The sequence below is a fragment of the Lepidochelys olivacea genome (genome assembly GCF_965140295.1).
Source record: "Lepidochelys olivacea isolate rLepOli2 genome assembly, chromosome: 11".
Lineage (NCBI taxonomy): Eukaryota > Metazoa > Chordata > Testudines > Cheloniidae > Lepidochelys > Lepidochelys olivacea.
This window is the reverse complement of record NC_140421.1, coordinates 6,709,510-6,736,744: the sequence shown is the minus strand read 5'-3', so window position 1 is coordinate 6,736,744 and position 27,235 is coordinate 6,709,510. Positions and strand designations below refer to the sequence as shown.

Below are 27,235 nucleotides of genomic sequence, written 5' to 3'. Positions count from 1 at the left end.
AATGAGAAAATTTGCTTTGACTAACTTCATCCTCATTCAAACACTGTGGGTGCAAAAGTTCAGCTGTCACATAGCAGGTTATCAAGTTCAAGTTCTGCTCAGAAGAGATGGTGAGAAAAGGAGCTGAGGGACAAAAAGAAAGTAGATACAGTAAATAACATATAGTCCACACATTTGAGCTAGCCTAACTCCTTGGGGTGGAGGAAACCTTACTACATAGTATAGGATTCTCTTTAAGTACAATCTATCCTCCTCCTCCTGCTGTTGTGAGTTTCTCTATTGTATGTATGTACTTTTTCTCTGCTTAGCATGGAGGTGAGATGCTGTCACTTCCACTCCCACGTTCCATATGTGTGTTTATGAGGGTCTTTTGCTAATGGAGAAACCAAGCACTCTCCTGTGTGTGTTGGCTCAGGGATTGGTGGGGGGGCATTGCGACAGTCTTCTATGGGAACTGTTGAATTTTACCACACAATGAGTGTGGGGAAAATCAATTTGCCTTTCAGTTATTGATGGACTGAGACAGTCTTCAAATTCCACCAAGTATTTCCATGTACTCTCCAATAGCTCAACCAAAGTTGAAGGTGTTTCCTTGAGACTTTCCCCACCACCCAATGGATTGCCTCTGGACTGGTACATCTTTGGTATCCAACAAACCCTGTCAGTTTTATAGTAGAAAAGTGGTTCTTCCATAGGCAAACCAGCACTCTTCCTCCCTCACTCGCTTGTAGTCATCCAAAGCAAAGTAGGTACAGAAGCTCAAATATTCAAAAGTTGTCTATTTTTGGTGGTCCCAACTTGAGGCACATAAGGCCTGGTTTTCAGAGGTGCTGAGCAATTTCAGCTTTCATTGACTTCAGTTAGAGTTGTGGCATAGTCCACACTTCTGGAAATCAGTCTCAAGTTGGGATCACCAAAACCAGAGGGCAATCATGACAGTTAAAGACTGGGAGTTTGGCTGCTAACTTAAGTAACTGCTCGTTCAGATTTCCTTGTAGAACCCTCTCAGATGATCCATTAACCATACTGATCTGCTCACAATGTCAGCTCAATAAATAGTTATCATTTGTTAAAGACGTTATAGGTTTGTGGTGGTTTTTTTCCCCCCCAAAAAGTCCAACTGAGCAAAATTCTCCCTACTTTTTATCTGACATTCTGTTTATTTCTCTTTTGTTTTATAGATAATTGTGATGATGCACTACTATCCTCATTGCCTCTAACAGCCTTTGACAGCTCCTCTGAGCTCTTCAGCGTTCAGAGTCCCAGCTTCGCCAAGCTCAACAGACGGGATGGTAAGGTCACCTGGGTGAAATGCCCACCACAGTTTTTATTACAGCTTTAGTGACTAATTATTTGGGTAGAAGCTTGTGCACTGTTTAGGGCCAGCCTGCCTGCCTGGAATCATCTCTTACAATCTGAGGTGAATTATTAGTTGAAAGTAACTCATTAAGGTTTGGGGAAAGCCTCAAATTCAGTGGAAATTTACTGCAGATGCTTAGGGCCGCTCAAGTGGATGTTCAGATAGACTGCTTTAGTTTCTTTTGCTTTCTACTGTAGGTCCTGTTGTCCCAGGACAAAGTAGCCTGTTGAATCTGCTGCATGGTTCCCAAATCCAGTTGTCCAGTATCAGTCCTCTTTCTTTTTCTTTTTCTTTTTCTTTTTCTTGTCCTTGCGCCTAGGAACCATAGTCATAGGTCAGGACCCCAGTCTATTAGGCTTAAAAGTTCCATTGGAAATTCCAGTGGAGAACAACAGCTTCACAGGTCATTGCCCTGCAGGAGAGACCTTCATTTTCGCTCTCCACCCTGAATCATGGAAGGGGAAGTGAGGATTGTCCTGAGGTATGGCTAGTAGGTTTAAACACAGTGGGAATCCACAAGGACCAAACTCCACGCTATCAGGGAGAAGCAGGCTACCTCTCTGACTAACCCTAAACCTTAATCTTCTGCAGTTCTCCAGATTTGTACTTGCTATATGGGTTAGCATTGCCCTGAGTCACATGCTGTGGTGTGGCTTCCCCCCTGCTGTCTACTGTCCTTAGACTAAAGCCCCTTGACTTGGTCTCGGTTCCAATTTTCAGGGGGTTAGTCTTTTAAGACAGGAGATCTTTATGGAAAAGAAATAAGGTTCATTTTTCTTTCTTAGAAATCTCAGGCTTGCTATTTTTGTCCTATACCAAGCCATGTTTATCTGCCTCTCTTCAGAGTAGCTTTACAAGGACGCCTATTTGGATGCACTCTACTAGCTGCCATAAAAGGTTTTTGCAGTATATACAGATGTTCAGAGATTGGAGAGGTATTAAATCGGAGTGCAATATCTCAACTTTTACTCAATGAGAGTGCGTCTCAATAAACAGCGGGAAAGGAAGTTGTGGCAGTTGCCCAACATACAGAAGGTTGAAGAATCCACTCAGCTAAAAGACAGACGTCAGTCTGGCAAGAAATCTTAAGTGTTGGATCTTGTTTCCCTACTGTCTAGCCTCTCTGGGCACAGCACTGACCTTTCAGGCTCCCCAGTACATAAACACACCCCTCTGCCAACTCTCCCCCCCTCAAAAGTGTGACAATTCTGGTTTAAAGTTTTCCATCAGGGCATGTAGTAGCTGTGAAGCAGTACGGAGACACACATATTGTTCGGTCTATCATTTTAATGCTCTTTTACTTACAAAACAATAAAACATCTTAAACACAATGTCCCTCTCTTGCTTCCCCTTCCCTTGGGAAGTCATTTGTGTTGCATCAGGCGGGCAGGTGGGGTGGTCCACCCCTTTGTCTACACTGCCCCTTCAGCACGCTCTCTCATCTTAATCTGGTGCAAAATGGGTCTCTCACCAGCTCCTCCCGGGAGTCCTTTTATAGACTCCTGCTGGGGTCACCTGTTCTTTTGTTTTGCCTTATGGTGCAGTAACTTGTCACTGAACATTGTAGTTATGTTCCTGGAAAACGGTACTTTAAGCGAAACGATGTTAAGCACATCTTATTTCCCCATAAGAATTAATATAAATGGGGAGGGGGTTAGGTTCCAAGGAAATTTTTTTTGCCACACAAAAGACATTTTATACGCACGCACGCACTCTATAAGTTTTAAACAATTTAATACTGTACATAGCAAATATGATTGTGAAGCTTGGTTGTGGTGATGGAGTCAGAGGATGGGATGTTCCCCAGGGAATGCCTTGCTGGTAAATGATGGTCTAGCACTTGACTGAGCCCTGAAAGGTTAACACGTTGTTGTTAATGTAGCCTCACACTCTACAAGGGAGCAAAAATGGAGGAAGGAGACACAATAGATGCGTGACAGTGGCTGCAAACATTTCCTGCGGAAACTGAACGTGATGATGAACCCATGCTATCCCATGGGAGCACACCACTCCTTCTACTTTCCAAAGTGCCCGTGGAGGGTGGGTGGGTGTGAGAGAGAGACACGCATTGCCCCTTTAAGTACGCCGACCACACTCTAAGTACATTGCCTTTTTAAGTAGACCAGCAAGTTGAGACAGCAGCTGCTGCCAACAAGCTCCCTCCATCCTGAGACCTATTTCCCACCCCCCCCAACCCTGCTCTGTGGAGATGCGGGGCAGGAGCAGGGGAGGGGGACACACTGACAGCAGCAGCACTCTTTCCCCCTCCCCAGCAAGCAGGAGGCTCCCGGGAGCAGCTCCAAGGCAAAGGGCAGGAGTAGCACATGGCAGTGGGGGGAGGGACAGCTGAACTGCCCGGCAATTGATAGCCTGCTGGGCGGGTGCCACACAGGGAACTTAGGGGAGCTGATGTGGGGCTGCCGGCCCACCCTAGTTCCAAGCCCCCACCCGCTAACTCCAACGAGCTGCTCTTCCTGCAAGCAGTGGACAAAGCAGGCTGTTACCAAACGTTATAACAAAGCATTGCACAACTTTAAACTAGCATGTCCCCTAATAGATCAGGGACGTAACAACAAAACAACGTTAACTGGGACGACATTAAGTGAGGAGTTACTGTAATTCTCCATTACTCCAATCCCCGACCCTTCAGACAAGGGGAGGGAGCGTTTCCTCTCAGGTGTAGAAAACCTAGTGTCCCAAAGCGTTTTACTTTGAATATTGCAGAGGAGTTGTGACCGTGTTGGTCTCTGGATATGAGAGAGACCAGTGGGTGAGGCAATATCTTTCCTTGAGACAACTTTTTCACATGATCATTGAGCGCTGATCCTTTGCCACGGTCTCTGACCTGGCAAAGACATAACACAGCCCTGCTAACTCATGGGGGGTCCACATACATATAGACTGAATGTGACACAGTAATTTCATGACACGATTTCATAACATCATCCACAATTCAGACGTGGTGTAGATGCAACCCCAGTTCCACACAAGGGATGTGGAGGGAGAGGAGGCTCTACCTCTTTCCACTCCAGGGAAAGTGCCACCCTCTGTGGAGAGTCTAGACTGGCCTTTGCAGTCATGTTTATTACCTTGTGTATTATTATTATTATTATTTATTACCGTGTCCCTCCCCAACTCACCATCTAGAGTAGCTGGCCAGGCACTCTGGGGAATAAGATACTCTGTGAAATGGGATGAAGTAGTTCATTCCTCCTCCAGAGTGAGGGGCCAGCAGGGGAAGGATTGTGCTTCTCTGAGCCGCAATTGATTCTGAGTCTGCCCCAGTGTGGTGTAGCTGCACCCTTGTCATTACTTGGGGGGGATTTAAAGTTATGGTAATGATATTGAAAAGAAACCAGCTTAAATGTGATTGTTAGCTGAGGCAGGAAATATAGCTCTGTTAAAAACAAATACATGATGCTGAATATTTGGAGGCGTCAGTTCAGCTCTAATTAGATCTACAGTGTAACATCATGAAAACCACCCTCCTCGTAGGCACCGTTCTTGGTGATAGCAAAAGAGTAGAGGATGTGAAATTCACTTTTGACTCAAAGTCCTGATCAGGGCCTATGAAAAAAACAAATCATATTTTTGAAAGCTTACATGGGGTTTATGTTGTTGTTGTTAGTCCATGAGGTGTGATCCCTGCACAGGGGTGTATTTCACCTGAATGAAGAACATAGAGGCTGGGAACTGCCCTTGGTTATATCTGTACTCTTTGACTGACTTCCACAGAATTGTACGTGTGTAACGGAGAGCAAAATTTAGCAGAGACTAAACTACATTCCTGTCCCAGGGCTGAGGAGCTTGTTCTAGCAGTACCCATAAACTGTACCTTGGGGATTATTTACAAAGATAATATTCCCCCAGGTACTGCATCACGATTTCCTAAATCCTTTGGGCCAGATCCAAAGCTGAGGTAGATATAGGTGTACCTCCACAGCTGAGGTAAGTAGAGGTGTACTCCATTGTAATCCATAAAGTTGCACTTATTTATACTGACTAATGATCTGTGTCCTTATATTTAGGATCCAAACTATTTGTTCATAGAAAATAACTATAGGCAAAGGTTGAGTTTGTGATGGTGATCACTGAAACTATCTCTCAACAAAAAAACCGCAGGACTTCGGTTTCTAGAGCTTTCAAGAAACATGCATTTATTTAAAAATATTCCCCCCTTTGGATAAATACATGCAATATAAAGGATTAAATATAATTCTATCTATCACACTACAGTTCTTGTAAAAATAAGCATATACCGTGCATTTCAGAATAACTACAGGTATTCAGAGTAGCAAGGAACAGTGTTGCAATTTGCACATGTATTTAATAGCAGCCTGATTAATATATTTTACTACAAAGAGGCGTGCAACATATGGAAACAAAGTGTGACCCAGATCTACATTAGTAGAAAGCTTGTAAAATTATCAGCTTGGAGTTGTAATAGACAACAATAAATTGAAGGCTATTGAATAAATAGTGAAAGGCTATTGTTAAAAAGACTGGCAGAACTGAAATGTTACAGTAAAAATCCCTGGATAAAATGGCTTTTTTTGTGATGGGGCTCAATCCAAATGTTAGTTTGAGTGAAGGGGCTCAATCCAGATGCTGCTAAAGCTATGTTGGATCTATTAAAGTAGTCAATATAATTCTGATGCATGTAATTCTGGTAAATCTGATTTCTGGAACGGATTTACCAAATGGAATTTTTGTTTACCGTAAACAAATAAATAGATGAAAAAGGACTAATTGCTATAATAAGACTAGGCTTCTTCAGAGCCCTATAAACTCTCAGCCTGGAGCTCTTGATGTAGATAATTGTAGCTTAGAAGAAATATCTTTTTTTGTCAAATGTGATTTGTTTTATGGCAGGTGTTTTGATCTGGGCATTAAAGTACGGCTGTGCAGCAGGGAAGCACTTACTTTCAGCAGGAAGTCCAAGAGTTTGCAGCACACTATAAAGCCCACTGAGCTTCTTGCAAGATGCTCAAGATGAAGGGCAAGCATTTGTGTTACTTTATAACAAGCAGCTCCATGTAAAATTAAAAAACCAAAACACACCGATCGCAGAACACTGGGGTTTTTTAAGTGCCGTTTTCACAACAATTAATTTTTTACTGTTTGTACGTTTTGCTGTATTAGTTCTTTTCAGTTTATTTTTGGGACTCCAGCCTGGGAACCATATGATCCTACAGCCGGTGTCTCTCTAGCATTATAATTTGTTGCCATGGAGAACATGAGCTCATGTATCAGGCTCCTTTGGCACAGAAGCCGATGAGAGACCCTTTACCCCTAGTCCTTTCTGCCCACCTCCAACTTGCTATGAATGATAGAGAAATAATGCTGGAGCTGTGCAGAAACAAGAAGCAGATCGGCATATTCTGTTTTTCCTCCAACATGTGCACAGAACTCCCATGAAAGCCAATGGGAGTTGGGCAGGAGGAGTGGGGGACGAATATCCTTCTTAGTTGTGATGCTGTAAACTGCTAAGCCCACGGAAAGTTCATTAATCATCTCATCCTTCTCATTTTAATATGGGAGACATGGTGATCTCATGAATATTTTACCACTTTAGAGAACGCCATCAAAGAATGTCTAAATAGACAGGGTGTAATAAATGCCACATTCTGTCTAGTTTATAATTACCCGGCACTGTTAATAAAAGAGATTCATCTAAATACGCCTGCAGCAGAGTTTCCAGAGGAGTTTTAACCCCCCTCTACTCATATTTCATCCCCCACGTTGCAGCGTGTGCTGTACACTCTACTTAAATTTTCTTGTGCATAACTGCTGGCATATGCTCCCTGGAGTGTGTGTGTCACAAGAGAGTGGCAGACCAGATGGCAGAAGAGGAAGTGCCACACTCCAAATGTGCCTATGAATTATATATTTCAATACGCGGGAGGGGGGAGAATCCCCGGTGAATAATGTGGGGAATAGAAATGTACATGCATAGCCTTTCTGGCAATGCTTGGCAATCTGTCTTCAGGCCACTCACTTAAATAGATGCTGCTTGTGTTCAGGAAGAGAGAAAATATTTACCTTGGCAACCCCTGCACCACCTGGTATATATTTGGGCTGCCTGGACATTGGGTCCAGCCCTGCAGAAGAAAGCAGGTGCTGTGAGCCTGTCTATTCCTTTACTTGAGCAGGTGAGTGGGGAGAGGCAGGGAAACGCTTTGGGTCTGCCCCAGTGCAGGGGCGTTGTAATTGACTGTTGCTACAGGTGAAGAGCAAATTACTACCTGCCTGGAACAAGGAGGAAGCCTTGAGGGAATTCCTTGTCTGAGGCGCTGTGCTTTCTGTGCAGCTCTAAGGATGGTGTGTGGAGCAGGTGTTGGTGTGTCAAGAAGTGGGGGTGTAGCAGCAAAGACCATTTTGAGGATGTCATCCCCTCCAGAAGTAGTGCTGGGCTGGGAGGTTGCTACTCCCTAGTGCTGTGTTGTGAGCTATCTTGTTGCTGCTTGAGTGCTTGTAAAGAATAGACCAGCAGCCTGAGCTGAGCTGAATGCTGAGCGTGTAAATGTGCGTAAGGAAGTAAACCTGTATACGCATCTAATAAAAGTAAGCAAGAGTGCAGATAAGCATCAGTGTGCATGTCTCAGTCAGAGGAATATATACACTTCTTTTTCCATATACTCACTGGAATGCGGGAAGATGCTCCTCTTTCAAATAACTTGGTTAGTCTCTAAGGTGCCACAAGTACTCCTTTTCTCTTTCAGAGAGATGGCTGAATTCAGTTATCAGCCACTGTCACCTTTTATGAGCTCAGCATTTTCCTGGGATGGTCATATTGGTAGCATTTTCAGCTCCTGTTTGTGCAGTGTGCTAACGCATATGTAGCAGGGTTGTAATTGTTCCTCAAATGTATGGTTGTATTGCTCTTGTCTTCATGGCCGGAAATCCTCAGAACATCTTCAGAGTTAATTTTCACTCTTTTTTTTATTCAGTCCATTTTCTTAGATACCCTTTTAGGTCCATGAGCATTTAATAGGTGTTGAAATTGTTTCTGTTGAGTTCATATGAAAGTCTTTCAGCTCTTAAAATAGTCTTCATGAAATTGAAATGATGAGTAAAGCGTCTTTAAAGTTAAATGGTCATCAAAGAAGATAGTCTTTTCTTCTTACCATCCTTGGAGAGTTTCTTCTTGTCTTTCAAGTTTGCTAAGGAATTGCTTAAGCATTGCCGGATAGCAAATTTAATTTCCAATTAATATAAATATTGTTATACTCAAATTGCTTCTTTTATTAGTAACTGGTGACAATATCAAATTACCTTTCTATATTCGTACCTAAAACATCTTACGGTTCATATAACAATGGTGTCGGGAAGTTATATGAACGGCTTGCATTCAGATACCAAATATTTGTGAATGAGCATGTGAGTGGAAGCTTGTACCATCCTGACAACAATGCCTTTTAAGAGTAAATGAGTTAAAAAAACCAAATACCTTCTGTAGAACATTTCTAACCATAAACACTCTCATTAAAGTGTAAAGAATGAAGACTATACAGTGTTTGTTTATAAAGAAATCCATTCCAGTAAGGATATTTCTAGAATTTTTTGTTGGGGCTTAAAAGTGAAGGTTTTTCTTTTTCCTAAGAGTCCAATTTTTATGGTTTAGTTTATAGCTTTGCTAACACATCCATAAGCATCAATCCTCTTTGGAATATCCTGAATAAAGAACGTCCTCACATTTTTACACAACCAGATCTCTTTGTAATACATCTTACTAAATTTGGTGTATTTTTTTTTTAAGATGAAGATCATGTCTATACCAAACTGTTATATTATAGAAGGGGGCAGTGTCTTGTTCTTTGAGAAGGCCCTCTTGTTAGTTGGTTGAATTTTGACCAAATTATCTCTACGTTTACAACCTACCATTTGTAGTATATTTACAATTTGCAATTAAAGACAGCAATCAAGTATTCTATACAAGATACAAATCACAGTAGCTAACTCTCTTATGTGCATCTTTCAAATCTTGCTATAAAAGAAAATAGAAGAGAATGTTAAAACAAAACAGGAACTATAAAGCTGCATCCCAGAATCTGTACAAATACACGTTGCAATAATAAATGCGGTAATAAATGCGTTTTATGACTAAGAAGATGTAATCCTCTTTTTTGATGCTTGGTGACTGTCACTGGTTGAGAGAAAGCAGAGATTGCCTAGGAATTTCCTTAATTAATGTGAACTTTCCATTTAATTAAATAAGCAACTAAAACCATAAACACATGAGCTATTATATTTGCCAAGCATCCTATATATGGAAATAATTGTAAGTGTACCTTAAATTTCAGTAATGTTGGGACAAGCTTGTAATAAACTAAAATTACAAGATTAAATTAGTTTTATTAATAACCATTTGGGTGCCAATGTTGAACTCCTATGCCACTTGTCTCTGATCTCTCCTAGGAGCTGGTGGTTGGTCCCCATTGGAATCTAATCCGCAACAATGGCTTCAGATTGATCTGGGAGACAGAGTTGAGATTACAGCAGTCGCCACCCAAGGCAGGTACGGAAGCTCTGACTGGATAACAAGCTACATTCTAATGTTCAGCGATACAGGACGCAACTGGAAACAGTACAGACAAGAAGACAGCATCTGGGTATGTCTAAGCTTTTTTTTCCAGATCAGTTGTTACAATTGAACTTGGCAAATTTCAGTCAGACTTGGCCCCTGATGTTTAGCTTAAGGCTAGTTTGGGGTTTGGGCAAACAGTTTTTTCTTTATTTTAACAAGTTCCTACTTTGGAATAGATTTGGAAGCAGAATGGTTTAGCGGTGAGACTGGGGACTCCAACACACAATGACTATTCTAATCCCCATTAGACCACTGATTCTCTGTATCATGTTGCATTACGGACTGAGAGCTAGATTGTGCTTCGGGCTACGTGAACGCTCAGGGAAGTGAGAATCTTCCTTATGCTTTTGTGCATGGTGGACTTTGCAATTGGGCTATGTTGCGGTAATTAAACCAGCTTAGGGGCTATTAGTTGAATGAAGTAAAATCTCATCAGAAACGCCGATACGGAGTAAAATATTGCCTGGAAAAGTAGAAAGGACTTTGCAAAAATCCTTCCCGTCATATATGAATTTTTGTCTAAACTATTATATATGTTTTTCCTCTACTTGCTCTACCATTCACAATGGGATCACTGTCCTACATAGTACTACAATGTGTGCTGATGCTCAGTAAAATATACTCTGAAAATAAAGGATAAGATTCAGCTATGTGATGAGTGAACTTCAAAAGTTCAGATACACACCTCAGCTTCTTTGGAACATTTTACTGAAGGAACCATCTTGTAAATGTCACAAGAGCAGGTTATTCCATGAAATTTCCAGAATTTGGTGATTACAGATGAGCAGGGCTGCAGTAGAAATAGTGTTATGTCTGTATTTCACTTCCACTTCTGGATAAAGCCAGGAAATATAGAAGCATGCACAATATTAAAAGAAAGGAAACGGTTACCCAAATTTCATTTCCACTGTTTCACTGTGTGACTTGGAGAAAGTTATTTATGCTCTGTGCTTACAGTTAGAAAACTTTTATAAACAAAAGATGGGCTTAAAATGTAAAATTTAGGCCTGATTCTCCTCTCACAATTACATAAATCAAGAAGACTCCATTCAAATCAGTTAAACCACTCCTTTTCAAGTGGAGTGAAATAAGTGCAGGGACCATTTGCAAAATTCAGGCTTTTGATCTATGTTTGGACTTTGAACATTGAAAGATTTGGGTCCGGTGTTTGGACCATCTTAAGTTTCTCCAAGAATCCAAAATTATTCAATGTTTCCTGCCCTCCTACTGTTGGTTCGGTATTTTATAAAGGGTTATTTTTCATAAGTGTAAATTAATTTGCATTTCAAGAAATGATTTTTTTAACATGATTTGTTAGGACTGAACTGGCCTTCTTTTCAAAAACTTAGAACCAGTTTTTCCTTTAGTAAAGTTTTCTTCTAAAAGAGGAACTTAAGACAGCTGGTAAAATTTACAGTAGCAAATCTTCATGCCCTAAGGATCCAATTTAGAGAGTTTCTTATCTGGCACTGAGTCTTGCGTACCACAATAAGAATATGCCCAGCAGGCATTTAGCAGTAGATCAGGATTTATGAAGGAGCTGAACTTTCTCACGTTACTAAATAATCGGGTGTGAAGGTGCTTCCAGGAAAAACCTTGTGACACAACTTCCAAAACCTCAGTAGGTCTGCAGACTTCCTATTTGAAGGGCAATGTTATGAAGTTTTGTGGTGCAAACAATTTTAGAACAAATATGAGATTATTTTTATAGAATGGAAATGTGAAATAGATTTTGGGTAAGAAGAAGAAAATGGTTTTGGTATTTTCCTGCTGCATGATAGCTTCCTAAACTCAAATGTTTATGATGTGATGCAGGTTTAGGTCCCCATTCCCAGGGTATAAGAAGAAACTCAGGTTAAGTTACAGATTCACGAAACTTTATTGTTTGAACAAGAGCTATACAAAATACACACAACAAAAATCTAAATGATATGAAACATGTTTGGTTTGCCATTTCATTACAGACTCAACGTTCAGCCTTGCTTAATAGAAAATCTCACTGAGGTTCAAGAACTTTTACAGCTTCTGGTTGAAATAGTGAAATCAAGCAATATTTTTGCATGATTTTGATCCGAAATCAAGTGAAACTTGGTGATTGGCGTTGAGTTTCTCCTTGAGTGTTTCGGTTGTTTATCCTGTAAACTCAAGGAGCATGAACCCTGCGGAAAGTGAAACCCAAAAGAAGTTATGACAAATGCAGGAGACAGAGGCTGCTCTAATTCAGGCTCTGGTTTCAGGGTCTCTTATGGTCCTGGGTAAGCATAGAATCATAGGACTGGAAGGGGCCTGGAGAGGTCTTCTAGTCCAGTCCCCTGCAGTCAAGGCAGGACTTAATTTATATCTGCACTAGAGAGCTTACAGCAGCACAGCTATACTGGACCACCTGCACCGCTGTAGGATATTCCATGAAGCAACTCTATGCAGAAAGGAGAAAGATCTCCTGTTTATGTAATTAAACCATCCCAACGAGTGGTGGTAGCTATGTTGGCAAGAGAGCGTATCCCACCGACATAGCACTATCCAGACTGGCGCTTCTGTCGGCGTAACTTATGTCAGTCGGGGGTGTTCTTTTTCACACCACTGAGCAACGTAAGTTTTACTGACAAACATGCTAGTGTAGACATAATCCTCTAGTCTATCCCAGAAAGGTGTTTGGAGATTTTTAAGAGAAGGTTAGACAATGCGAGATTCCACAATCTCCCTAGGCAATTTATTTCAGTGTTTAACCACCCTGACAGTTAGGAAGTTTTGCCTAATATCCAACCTAAACTGTTCTTGCTGCAATTTAAGCCCATTGCTTCTTGTCCTATCCTCAGAGGTTAAAGAGAACAATTTTAACAACCTTTTATGGACTTGAAAACTTATCATGTGCCCTCTCAGTCTTCCCTTCTCCAGACTAAACAAACCCAATGTTGTCAGTCTTTCCCCACAAGTCATTGATTTCATAGACTATCAGGGCTGGAAGGGACCTCAGGAGGTCATCTAGTCCAACCCCCTGCTCAAAGCAGGACCAATCCCCAAATAAATCATCCCAGCCAGGGCTTTGGCAAGCCTGACCTTAAAAACTTCTAAGGAAGGAGATTCCACCATCTCCCTAGGAAACGTATTCCAGTGTTTCACCACCCTCCTAGTGAAAAAGTGTTTCCTAATATCCAACCTAAACCTCCCCCACTGCAACTTCAGACCATTACTCCTCATTCTGTCATCTGCTACCACTGAGAACGGTCTAGATCCATCCTCTTTGGAACTCCCTTTCAGGTAGTTGAAAGCCGCTATCAAATCCCCGCTCGTTCTTCTCTTCCGCAGACTAAACAATCCCAGTTCCCTCAGCCTCTCCTCATAAGTCATGTGTTCCAGTCCCCTAATCATTTTTGTTGCTCTCCGCCGGATGCTTTCCAATTTTTCCACATCCTTCTTATAGTGTGGGGCCCAAAACTGGACACAGTACTCCAGTTGAGGCCTCACCAATGTCGAATAGAGGGGAACGATCACATCCCTCGGTCTGCTGGCAAAGCCCCTACTCATACAGCCCAAAATGCCATTGGCCTTCTTGGCAACAAGGGCACACTGTTGACTCATATCCAGCTTCTCTTCCACTGTAACCCCTAGGTCCTTTTCTGCAGAACTGCTGCCTGGCCATTTGATCCCTCGTCTGTATCAGTGCGTGGGATTCTTCCGTCCTAAGTGCAGGACTCTGCCCTTGTCCTTGTTGAACCTCATGAGATTTCTTTTGGCCCAATCCTTTAATTTGTCTAGGTCCCTTTGTATCCTATCCCTACCCTCCAGCGTATCTACCTCTCCTCCCAGTTTAATGTCATCTTCAAACTTGCTGAGGGTGCAATCCACGCCATCCTCCAGATCATTAATGAAAATATTGAACAAAACCGGCTCCAGGACTGACCCTTGGGGTACTCCACTTCACACCGGCTGCCAACTAGACATGGAGCCACTGATCACTACCCGTTGAGCCCGACAATCTGGCCAGGTTTCTATCCACCTTATCGTCTATTCATCCTGCCCATACTACTTTAACTTGCTGGCAAGAATATTGTGGGAGACTGTGTCAAAAGCTTTGCTAAAGTCAAAGACTAACATATCCACTGCTTTCCTCTCATCCACAGAGCCAGTTATCTTGTCATAGAAGACAATTACCTGGTTCCTCCTTTACTGCTCTGGCCAGCAAGTGCGAGAGGGGCAGATAGCCAAGACTCTGTTCATTGCCTGCCCACCTGATCTAGGCAGGCATTATGAAGACCGGTAGCTCCATTTACCCCAACATAGTTTAATTACAGTATCCACCCACTTTTAAAAGGGCACCAGATACATTCCAGCATTTAGCTTGTGGTACAGCAAGTCTGAAGGCTGGAATCTGACTTTATGAATTGCTATGTGTGCAAGACTGTACCTCAAATACAGCTGCAATTAGATTAGTCAGACATGACTTGCCCTTGGTGAATCCATGCTGACTGTTCCTGATCACTTTCCTCTCTTCTAAGTGCTTCAGAATTGATTCCTTGAGGACCTGCTCCATGATTTTTCCAGGGACTGAGGTGAGGCTGACTGGCCTGTTGTTCCCAGGATCCTCCTCCTTCCCTTTTTTAAAAATAGGCACTACATTAGCCTTTTTCCAGTTGTCCGGGACCTTCCCCTATTGCCATGAGTTTTCAAAGATAATGGCCAATGGCTCTGCAATCACATCCCCCAACTCCTTTAGCACTCTCAGATGCAGCGGATCCGGCCCCATGGACTTGTGCTCGTCCAGCTTTTCTGAATAGTCCCAAACCCTTCTTGTTACTCTTAACATCTCTTGCTAGCTGCAACTCCAGGTTTGATTTGGCCTTCCTGATTTCACTCCTGCATGCCCGAGCAATATTTTTATACTCTTCCCTGGTCATTTGTCAAATCTTCTACTTCTTGTAAGTTTCTTTTTTGTGTTTTAAGATCAGCAAGGATTTCACTGTTAAGCCAAGCTGGTCGCCTGCCATATTTACTATTCTTTCTACACATCGGGATGGTTTGTCCCTGTAACCTCAATAAGGATTCTTTAAAATATAGCCAGCTCTCCTGGACTCCTTTCCCCCCATGTTATTCTCCCAGGGGATCCTGCCCATCAGTTCCCTGAGGTTGTCAAAGTCTGCTTTTCTGAAGTCCAGGGTCTGTATTCTGCTGCTCTCCTTTCTTCCCTGTGTCCTTTCTATTCCTTGCCCCCTCATATTTTCTAGGCCTTTACTAATTTTTGTTGCTCTTCTCTGGACTTTCTCGAATTTGTCCACGTCTTTCCTGAAATGTGACATCCAGAACTGGACACAATACTCAAGTTGAGGCCTAAGCAGTTCAGAATAGAGTGGAATAATTACTTCTTGTGTAATGCTTACAACAGTCCTGCTAATACATCCCAGTCTGATGTTTTCTTTTTTTGCAACAGTGTTACACAGTTGACTCTCATTTAGCTTGTGATCCACTATGAACCCCACATCCCTTTCCACAGTACTCCTTCCTAGGTAGTCATTTCCCATTTTGTATGTGTTTGCAACAGGGTGGATTTGATTTAAATCCAAATTTATTTTAAATCATGATTTAAATCACTAGTCAGGAAGACTCGGTTTAATCATGGTTTTCTACATAAAAGTGCATTCTTGTTGGTTGTTATAACCTTAATACATATTCTTCACTACTCAGAGATAGATGTAGGTTTCATTTTTAGAAGGTACACACTATACATTTGTAAACAATTATTTATTTTTGAAAACTTTTCAGATTAGTTTTATAGCTATATCAGAGAATGAATGATTGTTTGGTTATTTCATTTGGCAAAGGTAATTGAAGATATTTATGAAGTCATTGGGAGGTGAACTGTCTCCAATTCAACAGGTCAATCATTAATATTTGGTGGATTCTCTTGCCATGCTGTATTAGGAGGAGAACATCACCAGACAGACATTTAAATAGTTTTATTTAACTAAAACAACAACATTTTGTATTCTGGATTTTTTTCTTCAACAGCAAACATAATAATTTAATAAAACAAGCATATGTCTCTCGCTTCTCACATTTATCTCTAGATGACTTGTCCAGATATGTTCCGCCCCCAACAATCTTCTATTCATTGAACCTTTTGAATCTTCGCACTTTTAGAGAGAGGTAAGGGATTGACTCTGTGTACACAAAGTTGCGGAGGGACAATAGAGTTGAGGTCTGTTATTTCTCACCTCTATATAATTATATATTTATTTCTAAATATTTTTGCTGTTAACGAGCATGTTACCTCTGGAGACACAAATCCACAGTTTGAGAACTGCAAAACTAAACATCTCTGATGGTATCTTCTAGACTGAGCACTGAGTCCCATTGGGTAGATAAAAAGATTAACCTAAATAATCTATACAGAAGCCTGTTGAACCCCATAAGATTGGGTCCCTAATCCATGAACTATTGGAACTCATTTACAAAACTTTTCTTAAACATTACATGAATATATTGTCTCATACTATAGAATTAGAATTTATAATCCCTACCATGATGAAACAACATAGCTCAAAGATATATCTTAATTAAAACTATCTTTAGATCGGTTTTTTGCTCAAAAAGCATTTGATCAAAAAAATCCAGTTTAAATAAAAAAAAATCTAATTTTTTTTAAACATTGATTTTTATCCACCATGGTTTGCAACTAATTGTTCTTTCCTAACTGGAGTACTTAGCATTTGTCCTTACTGATTTTCATCCTGTTTACTTCAGATAGTTTGTCCAGATCATTTTGAATGTTAATCCTATCCTCCAAAGCACTTGCATCTCCTCCCAGCTTGGTATCATCTTCAAGTGTTATAAATGTATTCTCTATGCCATTATCTGAGTAACTGTGAAGATATTGAACAGAACCGGACCCATAACTGATCCCTGCTGGACTCCACTTGACATGACCTTCCAGCTTGACTGTGAACCACTGATAACTACTCTCTGGGAACAGTTTCCAACCAGTTATGCACCCACCTTATAGTAGCTCCATCTAGGTTGTATTTCTCTAGTTTGTTTGAGAAGGTCATGCAAGACAGTATCAAAAGCCATACTAAAGTCAAGATATTCCACATCTACTGCTTCCTCACCTATCCACAAGGCTTGTTGTCCTGTCAAAGAAAGCTATTAAGTGGGTTTGACATGATTTATTCTTGACAAATCCACTCTGACTGTCACTTATCACCATATTATCGTCTGTGTCTGCACATTAATTGCTTAATTATTTGCTCCATTATCTTTCGGGGTACTGAAGTTAAACTGACTGCTCTATAATTCCCTGGGTTGTCTTTATTCCCCTTTTTATAGATTGGCACTATATTTGCCCTTTTCCAGTCCTCTGGAATCTCACCCGTTTTCCATAACTTTTCAAAGATAATCGCTAATGGCTCAGATATCTCCTCTGTCAGCTCCTCCTTGATTATTTTAGGATGTATTGCATCAGGCCCTAGAGACATGATAACATCTAACTTGTCTAGGCAATTTTTAACTTGTTCATTCCCTATTTTAGTCTCTGATCCTACCTCATTTTCACCGGCATTCATTACATTCAATATCCAATTGCTACTAAACTCTTTGGTGAAAACTGAAACAAAAAAAAGTCATTTAGCACTTCTGATATTTCCACATTTTGCTGTTTTCCCCCTCCTCCCGCCCAGTAACTGGCCTGCCCTGTCTTTTGTCTTCCTCTTGCTTCTAATGTATTTGTAGAATGTTTTCTTTTTACCCTTTGTCTCTAGCTAGTTGGGTCTCATTTTGTGCCTTGGTCTTTCTAATTTTGTCCCTATGGACTTGTGTTGTCTGTTTATATTCACACTTCGTAATTTAACCGAGTTTCCACTTTTTGTAGGATTCTTTTTTGAGTTGAGTTTCAGATCATTGAAGATATTCTGGTGAAGCCAAGGTGGTCTCTTGCCATACTTCCTGTCTTTCCTGTGCAGTGGAATAGTTTGCTCTTGTGCCCTTAATGATGTGTCTTTGGAAAACTGCCTGCTCTCTTGAACTCTCTAGAATAACTGTAATGCAGTACATTCCTGCTGCACCTCCAAAAATACAGCCTGCATTTGGGGTTGTGAGTTAAGGTAATGTAGATACCACACAGGAGCTCTGAAGAAGTCTGTGAGACCCCCTCCTTGAGAAGTCCTTTCCAGCTACTTCAAGGCCCCTTTATGGTGCCAGAATAACATAAAAGTTCCATAGCATATCTGAGAATTGGGCCCAAAGGTTCTTTAGCAGTAATAAGTAATAAGACAGGTTCTTATATACCAGTATACATGACCACATTATGAGTAAAATCCCCTTCTTTACTTTACAGAGATTACAAGGTTTATTATTCTCCTCTGAGGGCATGCATGCAACTCCCATCAAGTTTAACATTGAGAGAGCTGCACGATGTTAGAAAATTCTGCAGCTGGAGTCAGAGACAAGACAGATTAGCCACTGAAAACCAGTTTTCCAAACCGATTTATATTTAAATAATCCTGTTATGAAGAGACTTTGTGATTTACCTCAAACTAGGCTTACAATTATATTTTCAGTATGGATAAATCAGCTGTGTGTGGACACGCTGGCTACTGATTGGGAGACAAAAAGCATACATCTTTTTACTTGTAAAAAAGAAATGCTTTTTTCAGTGTTTTTAACTGTTGAATAATTCAGAATTTACTTTACTTGCATACACAACACAGCTGGGGTCTGTTAAAGTTGTGTAAAGCATTGCAACTCTTGTGCATAAGTACAGGCAGCAACGCAATCCTGCATTAGTTTAGATAACATCTGTATCGCAAAATGCTTTAGATAGTTAAAATACAAGCACACGGGAAGGCATAAAGAATAATAGAGGAAGAATGGGCTTAAGGTGTCTAGGCAAGGGAGAAAAGAGACTTGCTCAGCTAACGTGTGAAAGAAAAACGAGTCTAGGAAGTAGAGAAATAGAAGGAGGCTGTTCCAGATAATAAAAGCTGTACAGAAGAAGGCTCCCGTATCAGCAGGGGTATGACTTTGTGGAGGGACGTAGCGGAGGACAGCGGTAGAGATAGCAAAGAGGTGAAAAGAAGACCAGTTTTGACCCAGGTCCTGCAAAGTCTTATGTATGTGCATATAGTTAAGCATGCGATTTGTCCCATTGGCTTCAATGAGACTCCTCATGTGTACAACATTAAGTAGGTGCATAAGTGTTTGCAGCATTGGGTCCTTAGGCTAGTGCAATCCAGGGGAGGGTCATTTTTAATTAATTTGTAAATCTAGTGAAGTGCAGTAAAACTCCTATTTCTGCTGGAACGTCTGAGCTGTAGCTCACGAAAGCTTATGCTCAAATTGGTTAGTCTCTAAGGTGCCACAAGTACTCCTTTTCTTTTTCCACATTTGTGGAATTGTTTTGGTGAGTTAATTATGGTGAACGTGTGAGACCGATATTGCAGTATCTTTGGAGGACCATATTGTATTAAGTCTGTGAATGGTTTATGTATCATTGTGGGTCAGGGATTGTATGCAATCTAAGGCAGGGTGTGATGGTGGTGGGGAGTGACCATAGTTTCTTCAGGAACTCAAAACAGGGGATGGGGTTTAAGGCTTGTGGCTGAAACTGTTAACAACTCCAGAGAGATACCTCCCCTGGGGTGACCTGTGTATAGTGGTAGAAACTGTTTTTTTCCAGAGACCAACAGATAAAGAAAGGGCATTTATGTAAAAAGGATGAGTTTAAACTGGCAGGTTTCAGAGGGGTAGCCGTGTTAGTCCTTATCAAGAAAAACAAGGAGTCGTCCTTTTGGCACCTTAGAGACTAACAAACTTATTTGGGTATAAGCTTTCGTGGACTAGAACCTCCATCATCGGATGCATGGAGTGAAAATACAGGAGCAGGTATAAATACATTAAAGGATGGGGCTTGCTTTACCAAGTGTGAGCTCAGTCTAACGAGATAAATCAATTAACAGCAGGACACCAAGGGAGGAAAAATAACTTTTGAAGTGGTAAGAGAGTGGCCCATTACAGACAGTTCTCGTTAGACTGACTTCGCACTTCGTAAAACAACCCCCATCCTTTCATGTATTTATACCTGCTCCTGTATTTTCACTCCATGCATCCGATGATGGAGGTTCTAGTCCACAAAAGCTTATGCCCAAATAAATGTTAGTCTCTAAGGTGCCACAAGGACGACTCCTTGTTTAAACTGACACAGGGCCTACCTTTTGATTCATAGGACCTTCTGGGTACAGCCCATAAAACTGATGGGTGACCTCTGGTAAGCTTTTAGCATATATATAGGAATTTTTATTGTTTTGTTTTGGTTTTTTTTCTGTTTTTGCCCTAAGAATAAAATGTTTTTTTTTGCTTTGTGAAGACTGGTTGGTAACTGGTATACCCTGTCATTGCTCCTGGAGAAAGATTAATCACAGGTGCTGGACCCCAATCCCACCTGCTGGGGAAATCACAGTGTGGTGCAGAGGAACGGTATGTCTACCCCACCCCCACTTGGGAGGAAGAGAGACATGGGTCTCACTTGGATAGGTTATGGCAGGAAGCCTAGAAAGTCCTCAAGGAAGGGGTGTGTGTGTGTGTGTGTGTGTGAGAGAGAAGTGCAGTTAACTCTGAAACTGTGACAATAATTTCATAGTGCTTAATATTATTGTCAGATATATTATTATTTTCCATCACTCCTGGAACAAGCACCAGGGCTGGAAACAGTGTAAGTGCTACTTTATGAAAAGGCATTTTTAGCATCCTGTCTGAAAGCTGCCTTGCAAAGTCAGAGAGAAACCCTGGAAGCATTAGTCTTGAATTGTTTGAGTGCATTCTGCTTGGTTTAGGCTTGGCGGAATTGGGTTTTTTTTGTGTATAATTTTAACAGTTTATTTTTAAACATTTTTTTCTGTTTTATCAATTTTAAATATTCATAGTTGTGGGCAATGACGGGGTAGGTCAGACAATAGGGGGACAGATAATGAATAGTCAGTGGGGACACTGAGATTCAAAAAGTTAAAGCTTTAGAACCTGTAAAACACACATTGTCAACATCGCATGTCAGAATATACAAAGTAAATATCCTTAAGTCAAACTAAGTTCTCAAGCAGTATTTTTCTTACCTTGCCTATGTGTAGATTTCTATTATCGATTGACATTTTTTTTTTGTCGGTTTGTGTGTGTATGGTGAAACTTACAGTTACGACTGTGAACCTAAAAGCCCCTTAACGCCAGCATACCCAATATTGTCAGAATATTTTGTCGAACAACATCTTGTAAGGTATCCTATAAAAACTGGACACACACTGGTCATTAATAATAATATTGTGTAAAGCTTGTACAGTTAGTAAAAAGAATAAGGTATGTGTGTTGGAAATATGTTCCTAAAATATGTTCAGACGAAGCAATCTGAGTAGAGCAAATGTACAAGTTGTGGTAGACAAAGGAATGTTTTTTTACCTATGTCAATTGATCAAGGGGAGTCCAAAGACAATGTAAATCAGTTTGTTTACCTCAGATGTAAGTGTACTATGCCAATTTGGAAAAAGCCAATTGACCAGAGGGTCAGATCATCAGCAGGGGAGAAGAACTGGGCTTGCTTTTCAAATAATACATTTCAAAGATTTACTGGACTGTAAAACGAAGGGGAGAGAAGCCTTTAATTTTCCATCACTTAGGGAACAAAAGGGGCAGCACCTTTTGATTCTGTGAATGTTGGATCCTCTGGCCTGGAGATGTTGATAACTTGATGTAAGTGAGAAAACTGCTGAGGCAGAAAATGTAATTTGCTGAGATTAGGTATTAGTCCCTAGAAAGTTTGTATTGTTTTGTTTGTAACCATACCCATCTCTTTTTCTCTTAACTCACTGGTCTTTATTAATAAACTTATTCTGAGGTTTACTATAAATGATCTCAGAGCTGTTATATTGAAGTATAGAGTGAGTCCTCCGCTAACCTAACAGGCTGATGCGTGTACTGTCTTTTTGGAGGCAGCAAGATTAATGATGTTTGTGAGCATCCTAGTGAGAGGGACTGGACGTTGCAGAGAGAAGTCTCTGGGGAATTCATGAATTGCGGTTTGCTGATTTAAGCTTGCTTTGCAGGTAACAAACTGGCAGAGTTCCAAGGAGTTTGTTGTTGAGACAGACGGACTGGCATGACAGGTTGCTGACATACAGGTCAAGCCTCTGCAAAGCTCTCCCTTGCTGGAGCAGAGGTGTAACACATAGTGGCTTACGGTTCTGGGTGCGCTGAGGAAAGTGTCATATGACCACTTACTGATTAAAAATCAAATCCTTCCAAGCCTGTTTATAATGACATCTCATTCTACATCTCATTCTGGATGCGCTAATCGCCTTTGCATGCAGTAATTATCACCAGTCCAACTGGTATTAAGTACTGCATACCCATGAATTATCACCATCTTCACCACCTCTGCTCTTGTGAAGAGAAGACAGGGAGGAGTCAGTGTGTTGTGGCTATGTCCAACTGGGAAAGAAGGTGCTGGGCCAGTCCTGCTGTGCTAAGTGAAGGTATGGCATTCCAGAAGCTTTCTTCTCAGCTGCTCTTGCACCTTGCAATTCCATGACAGTTAAGTATATGGCAGCTCGTCCTGGATCCCTTCTGGGATCACTGCATGATTAGCACTAACATGCAGCTGAGCCTGACATTGGGACATGGCTAATCCACTTTTAATTCAGATTCACATTCCCAGGCCAATTGATAATCTGGTTCTGAGTGGTCTCTTGTAACTCATGCCTCTTCCAGACATGGTTAGGCAGACCCTTCTAGGAAAGAAGTGTTTGATTGTTAATAACAATAATAATAAATAATTTATTTGTAGCACCTAGGAGTCCTAGCTATGGACCAGGGTCCCACTGTGTTGGGCACTGTGCAAGCACAGAAGAAAATGACAGCCGCTGCCCCAAGGAACTTACTGTCTAAATATAAGACAAGAGACAACACATGGATACAAGCAGATGTATAGGGGAGTACAAGGAGACCATATGGGTGATCGGCCGTGGGCACAGCACACCAGCAGGCTAACCATTTAGAGACTGAAGTGAATGTGATACGTGGTATCTTGGTGTGTGGTGTGGATTGCTCATTACAGTGATACTCTAAATTTGGCAATGATGCTGTGGAACCACAAAGCCAGCTAATTGAGATACCCACAGTCTGCCTGTTCAGACTTTCAATGCATGTTGCAAAGCCTGTGTTTTCCCCCCGCGAGGCTTCTGTTAAGGGGGGTAGGTTGAAGACTGATTGGTGGTAGAATATGGTTGTTAACATTGATTACTTTCAGTTTGGAGGACCTTGGCCAGCCAGTTCCTTTACGTTCATTGTTTGAATTTCATTTCTGGTTTAAGTACTGTGTTGTAAGACACATAAAGGTGTAGATTTGTGCCTTCTAATTTATAAACAAATAGTCCTTCAAGCATTTATAGTTTGGTGCTGTTGACCAGTTCTTTTCCCTAGAACAAACAGATTCACAGACAGACTCTGGAGCTGAAGAAGCATGTTATTTATTTGCTGCTTCGTTGAGTGATCAATCCACCAAAACAGGTCACAGCATAGGGTTAATGCAAGCACACTCCCCCATTCAGGTGCTTAAATACATTTGTAACCCCCCTTTTCTCCCTGGGTTACTCAGGAGCAGGCAACACTTACCTGTGTGCCTGGCAGCCTGATGTTGTTGACGTTAAAGAAGGCCCTGAGTCTCCCAGTGGTGCTGTTGGATAGGTGGGAATCCTCTATTTGCCCCTCTGCTGCAGTCCCTTTACTCCTAAGGGCATTTAAAATTGGTGGTGCCTCCACCTGACTGGCCCCTGTACACACTCAGTGGTGTGCCTTGGGAGCCTCCTGGAATAAAGCTATTCTAATCATCATAATACTATGATCTGTGGCATGGGTGTAACTCAAAATACCATTTATAAATAATATACATCCAATATACTTAAATTAGAATTAACGCACAGTTACTTAACAACTTAAAAAATCAGTGTATAACAGTCTAAGATTAAATGTCACTACTAATTAAAATCCACAGGGAGAAGTTGAATAAAATCAATTAAATATAATATGCAGTAATATGTAACTGGCATTTACTCTGCCATTGTTTACCCCACTCCGCAGTGAACACTCCTCTGGATTTCAGACTCCTAGATGCTTGCGTGGGTCCACTGGAAGATCTGCAGCTGGAGACAGTGGTCTGTTGGTTCCGTGTATCAGTCCAGCCCTGGCAACCAGCTGCACAACCCCGCTGACGATAGGAGTTGGTCCCACCAAATGTCAGCAGCACTGGGTCCTGGTTCGATGGGATGATCACTCTGCCTCTCCTCAGACTCAGGCTCTCTGCTGTGCCCCTTCCCTTGCAAGTACTTTCCCAAACCAGAGTGGGGGGTTACTCAGTCCTTCACTGCAGGCCCACCTCAGTCAGCTCCAGGCACAGCAACAGTCTCTGCCCTGGCTCCAGTGAAGCCACCAACCGCCTCTGAGGCTCCCCACTCGATCAAAGCCCCGGCAGGGTCCCAGCAGCAGCTCCTGGCTTCCTAGCAGCAGCTCCTGGTCTGGTCAGAGCTCCACAGCAGCAATCTCACTCCTCTTCCCAAAATGGAGTCCACCGCCTGAGGAAGTCTCTCCCTCTTTCCCCAAGGCATTGTAGTCTCTAAGGCTAGATTGCAGCACACAGGTTAGTTTGCTGACTCAGTTGTGTTCCTGATTGGACGGCTGTCAAGGTTCCTCCCCCACTCTGAACTCTAGGGTACAGATGTGGGGACCTGCATGAAAACCTCCTAAGCTTACTTTTACCAGCTTAGGTTAAAACTTCCCCAAGGTACAAATTAATTTTATCCTTTGTCCTTGGTATATCCGTTGCCACCACCAAACTCTAACTGGGTTTACTGGGAAACGTAGTTTGGACACGTCTTTCCCCCCCAAATCCTCCCAACCCTTGCACCCCACTTCCTGGGAAAGGTTTGGTAAAAATCCTCACCAATTTGCATAGGTGACCACAGACCCAAACCCTTGGATCTGAGAACAATGAAAAAGCATGCAGTTTTCTTACAAGAAGACTTTTAATAGAAATAGAAGTAAAGAAATCACCTCTGTAAAATCAGGATGGTAGATACCTTACAGGGTAATTAGATTCAAAACATAGAGAACCCCTCTAGGCAAAACATTAGGTTACAAAAAAGACACACAGACAGAAATAGTCATTCTATTCAGCACAATTCTTTTCTCAGTCATTTAAAGAAATCATAATCTAACATGTACCTAGCTAGATTACTTACTAAAAGTTCTAAGACTCCATTCCTGGTCTATCCCCTGCAAAAGCAGTATATAGACAGACACAGACCCAGACCCTTTGTTTCTCTCCCTCCTCCCAGCTTTTGAAAGTATCTTGTCGTCTCATTGGTCATTTTGGTCAGGTGCCAGCGAGGTTACCTTTAGCTTCTTAACCCTTTACAGGTGAGAGGATTTTTCCTCTGGTCAGGAGGGATTTTAAAGGGGTTTACCCTTCCCTTTATATTTATGACAACGGCTGACCAAGATGTTCATCTGATTGGCTTGCTGACCCAGTTGTTCACCTGGTCAGGTTGCTGACCAAGCTTTTTATCTGGCTGTTCTCTTTCCTTGCCAGACAAGCAGGCACCTTTTCACAGGTCCCATCACCTAAAATATACATTCTACGTATCACATTCTACCCATCCTTTCTTTTTCTTGTTTGCATGTACTCATTATCCCATGACTTAGAATCATAGAATATCAAGGTTTGAAGGGACCTCAGGAGGTCATCTAGTCCAACCTCCTGCTCAAAGCAGGATTGGGCCTTTCTTATGTACTTGTTCATTTTTTCCGGTTCAGGGTGTTTCTAGAAAAACACCCCTTACTTAGTGCACATTAACATTCCTGCAAAATCTGCAGGCTCTTCAGAGCAAGGTGCCATCTGTGTATTACCACTCTTGTCCGATACTTTCATACACAACATCTGTTATTACAGCAACACCACCAGCTGTCTTTCTTCTTTGACCTGCCCAGAATATATGTCCATGGGGAGGGTCTTTTGATCCCAGTGACCATTAGTTTGATTATTTCTAGCTGTGTTTTTACATTAATCGGTGTTAGTTGTCATGGCATGCCTATGTACATGCTAGTAGATATGGTTTCAGCCCTTAATTTACTTTTATGTAGAGAGCCCCCTAACAGCCATCTGGGGAAAAACATGACTTGGGATGAAAGATGTTAACCACCAATAGCAGCCTCTTCACACACATGCCCCATGTATCCCAAAAATACCTGCACGTTCCCTTTTTGGCTCAAAATACTGCTGCTGATGGAATCTTCCCTTGCATTTACTACCGTGGTCGCTTGTACTGGTAAGTCTCCCATTTGTATGAAAACCCCAATGTTAATAGTGACTTGTGTTTCTACCCGCATAACCCACTGTATCATCCCTTGAGCATTTCCCTCCCTCAGTCGGTATATCATGGAAATTGCTGCTCCATTATCTACTGACATTAATCCCCCACCCTTCCATTTATGTTTGAACATGAGGCTGCCCCCATTTATCAAATTTAATAGGGCAGACTTGTTGCGGGGTAGCCTCAGGGCAGGACCTCCTCTATTGTGGGGCCAATAGAACCCTTACTTTATCCCAACCAGACCCCACTGTAGGCCTTCACAACTCCCCACAGGAGTACACTCACCATCCGTCATGGGCTCCACTCCGAGTCACGGCACCAAACTGTTGACCAGTTCTTTTCCCCACTACCCAGAATGCACAGGTGCACAGACAGACTCTGGAGCTGAAAATATATTGTTTGTTTGCTGCTTCAGTGAGTGATCAGTCCACCGAAACAGGCCACAGCATAGGGTTAAATGCTAGTGCACACCGACATTCAGTTGCTTGCCTTAAATACATTGTATAAATACTTTCCTGCCTAATGCTAAGGTTAGTTTGCTAACTCAGTTGTGTACCTGATTGGATTGCTGACCACGTTTTTACTTGGCTGTTCTCATTCCTTACCAGACAAGTAGGCATCTTTTCACATGTCCCAACACCTAAAATATTCTACGTATCACATCCTACAGGTGCCGAGAGAGAAAATGACCATTTGCAAATAGATTAAAATCAGAAAGAGGTAAGTGTGGGGTGATGCACAGGCTATAAAGCCTACTTGCTAAGGAGAAATGGATCATTAATTTGTTTGTAGCAAACAATTTCCGAAGATTAGCCAAATAAAAGTGTCCCAGGGATAAAGCAATAAAGCTGATCCGCCCGCAGCTGAAAGCCATTTGGAAACCATAACCAT

At 41.7% G+C, this 27,235-nt stretch overlaps 1 protein-coding gene across 1 annotated transcript in view; it reads left to right on the top strand.

The window, feature by feature from the left end:
* Positions 1–27,235, top strand: part of CNTNAP5 (contactin associated protein family member 5) — a 414,335-nt gene that overhangs the window by 108,599 nt on the left and 278,501 nt on the right. The window contains exons 2-3 of the mRNA XM_084643956.1: positions 1,182–1,292; positions 9,779–9,972. Coding sequence (XP_084500082.1) covers positions 1,182–1,292; positions 9,779–9,972 — 305 coding nt within the window. The remainder of the gene's footprint in view (positions 1–1,181; positions 1,293–9,778; positions 9,973–27,235) is intronic.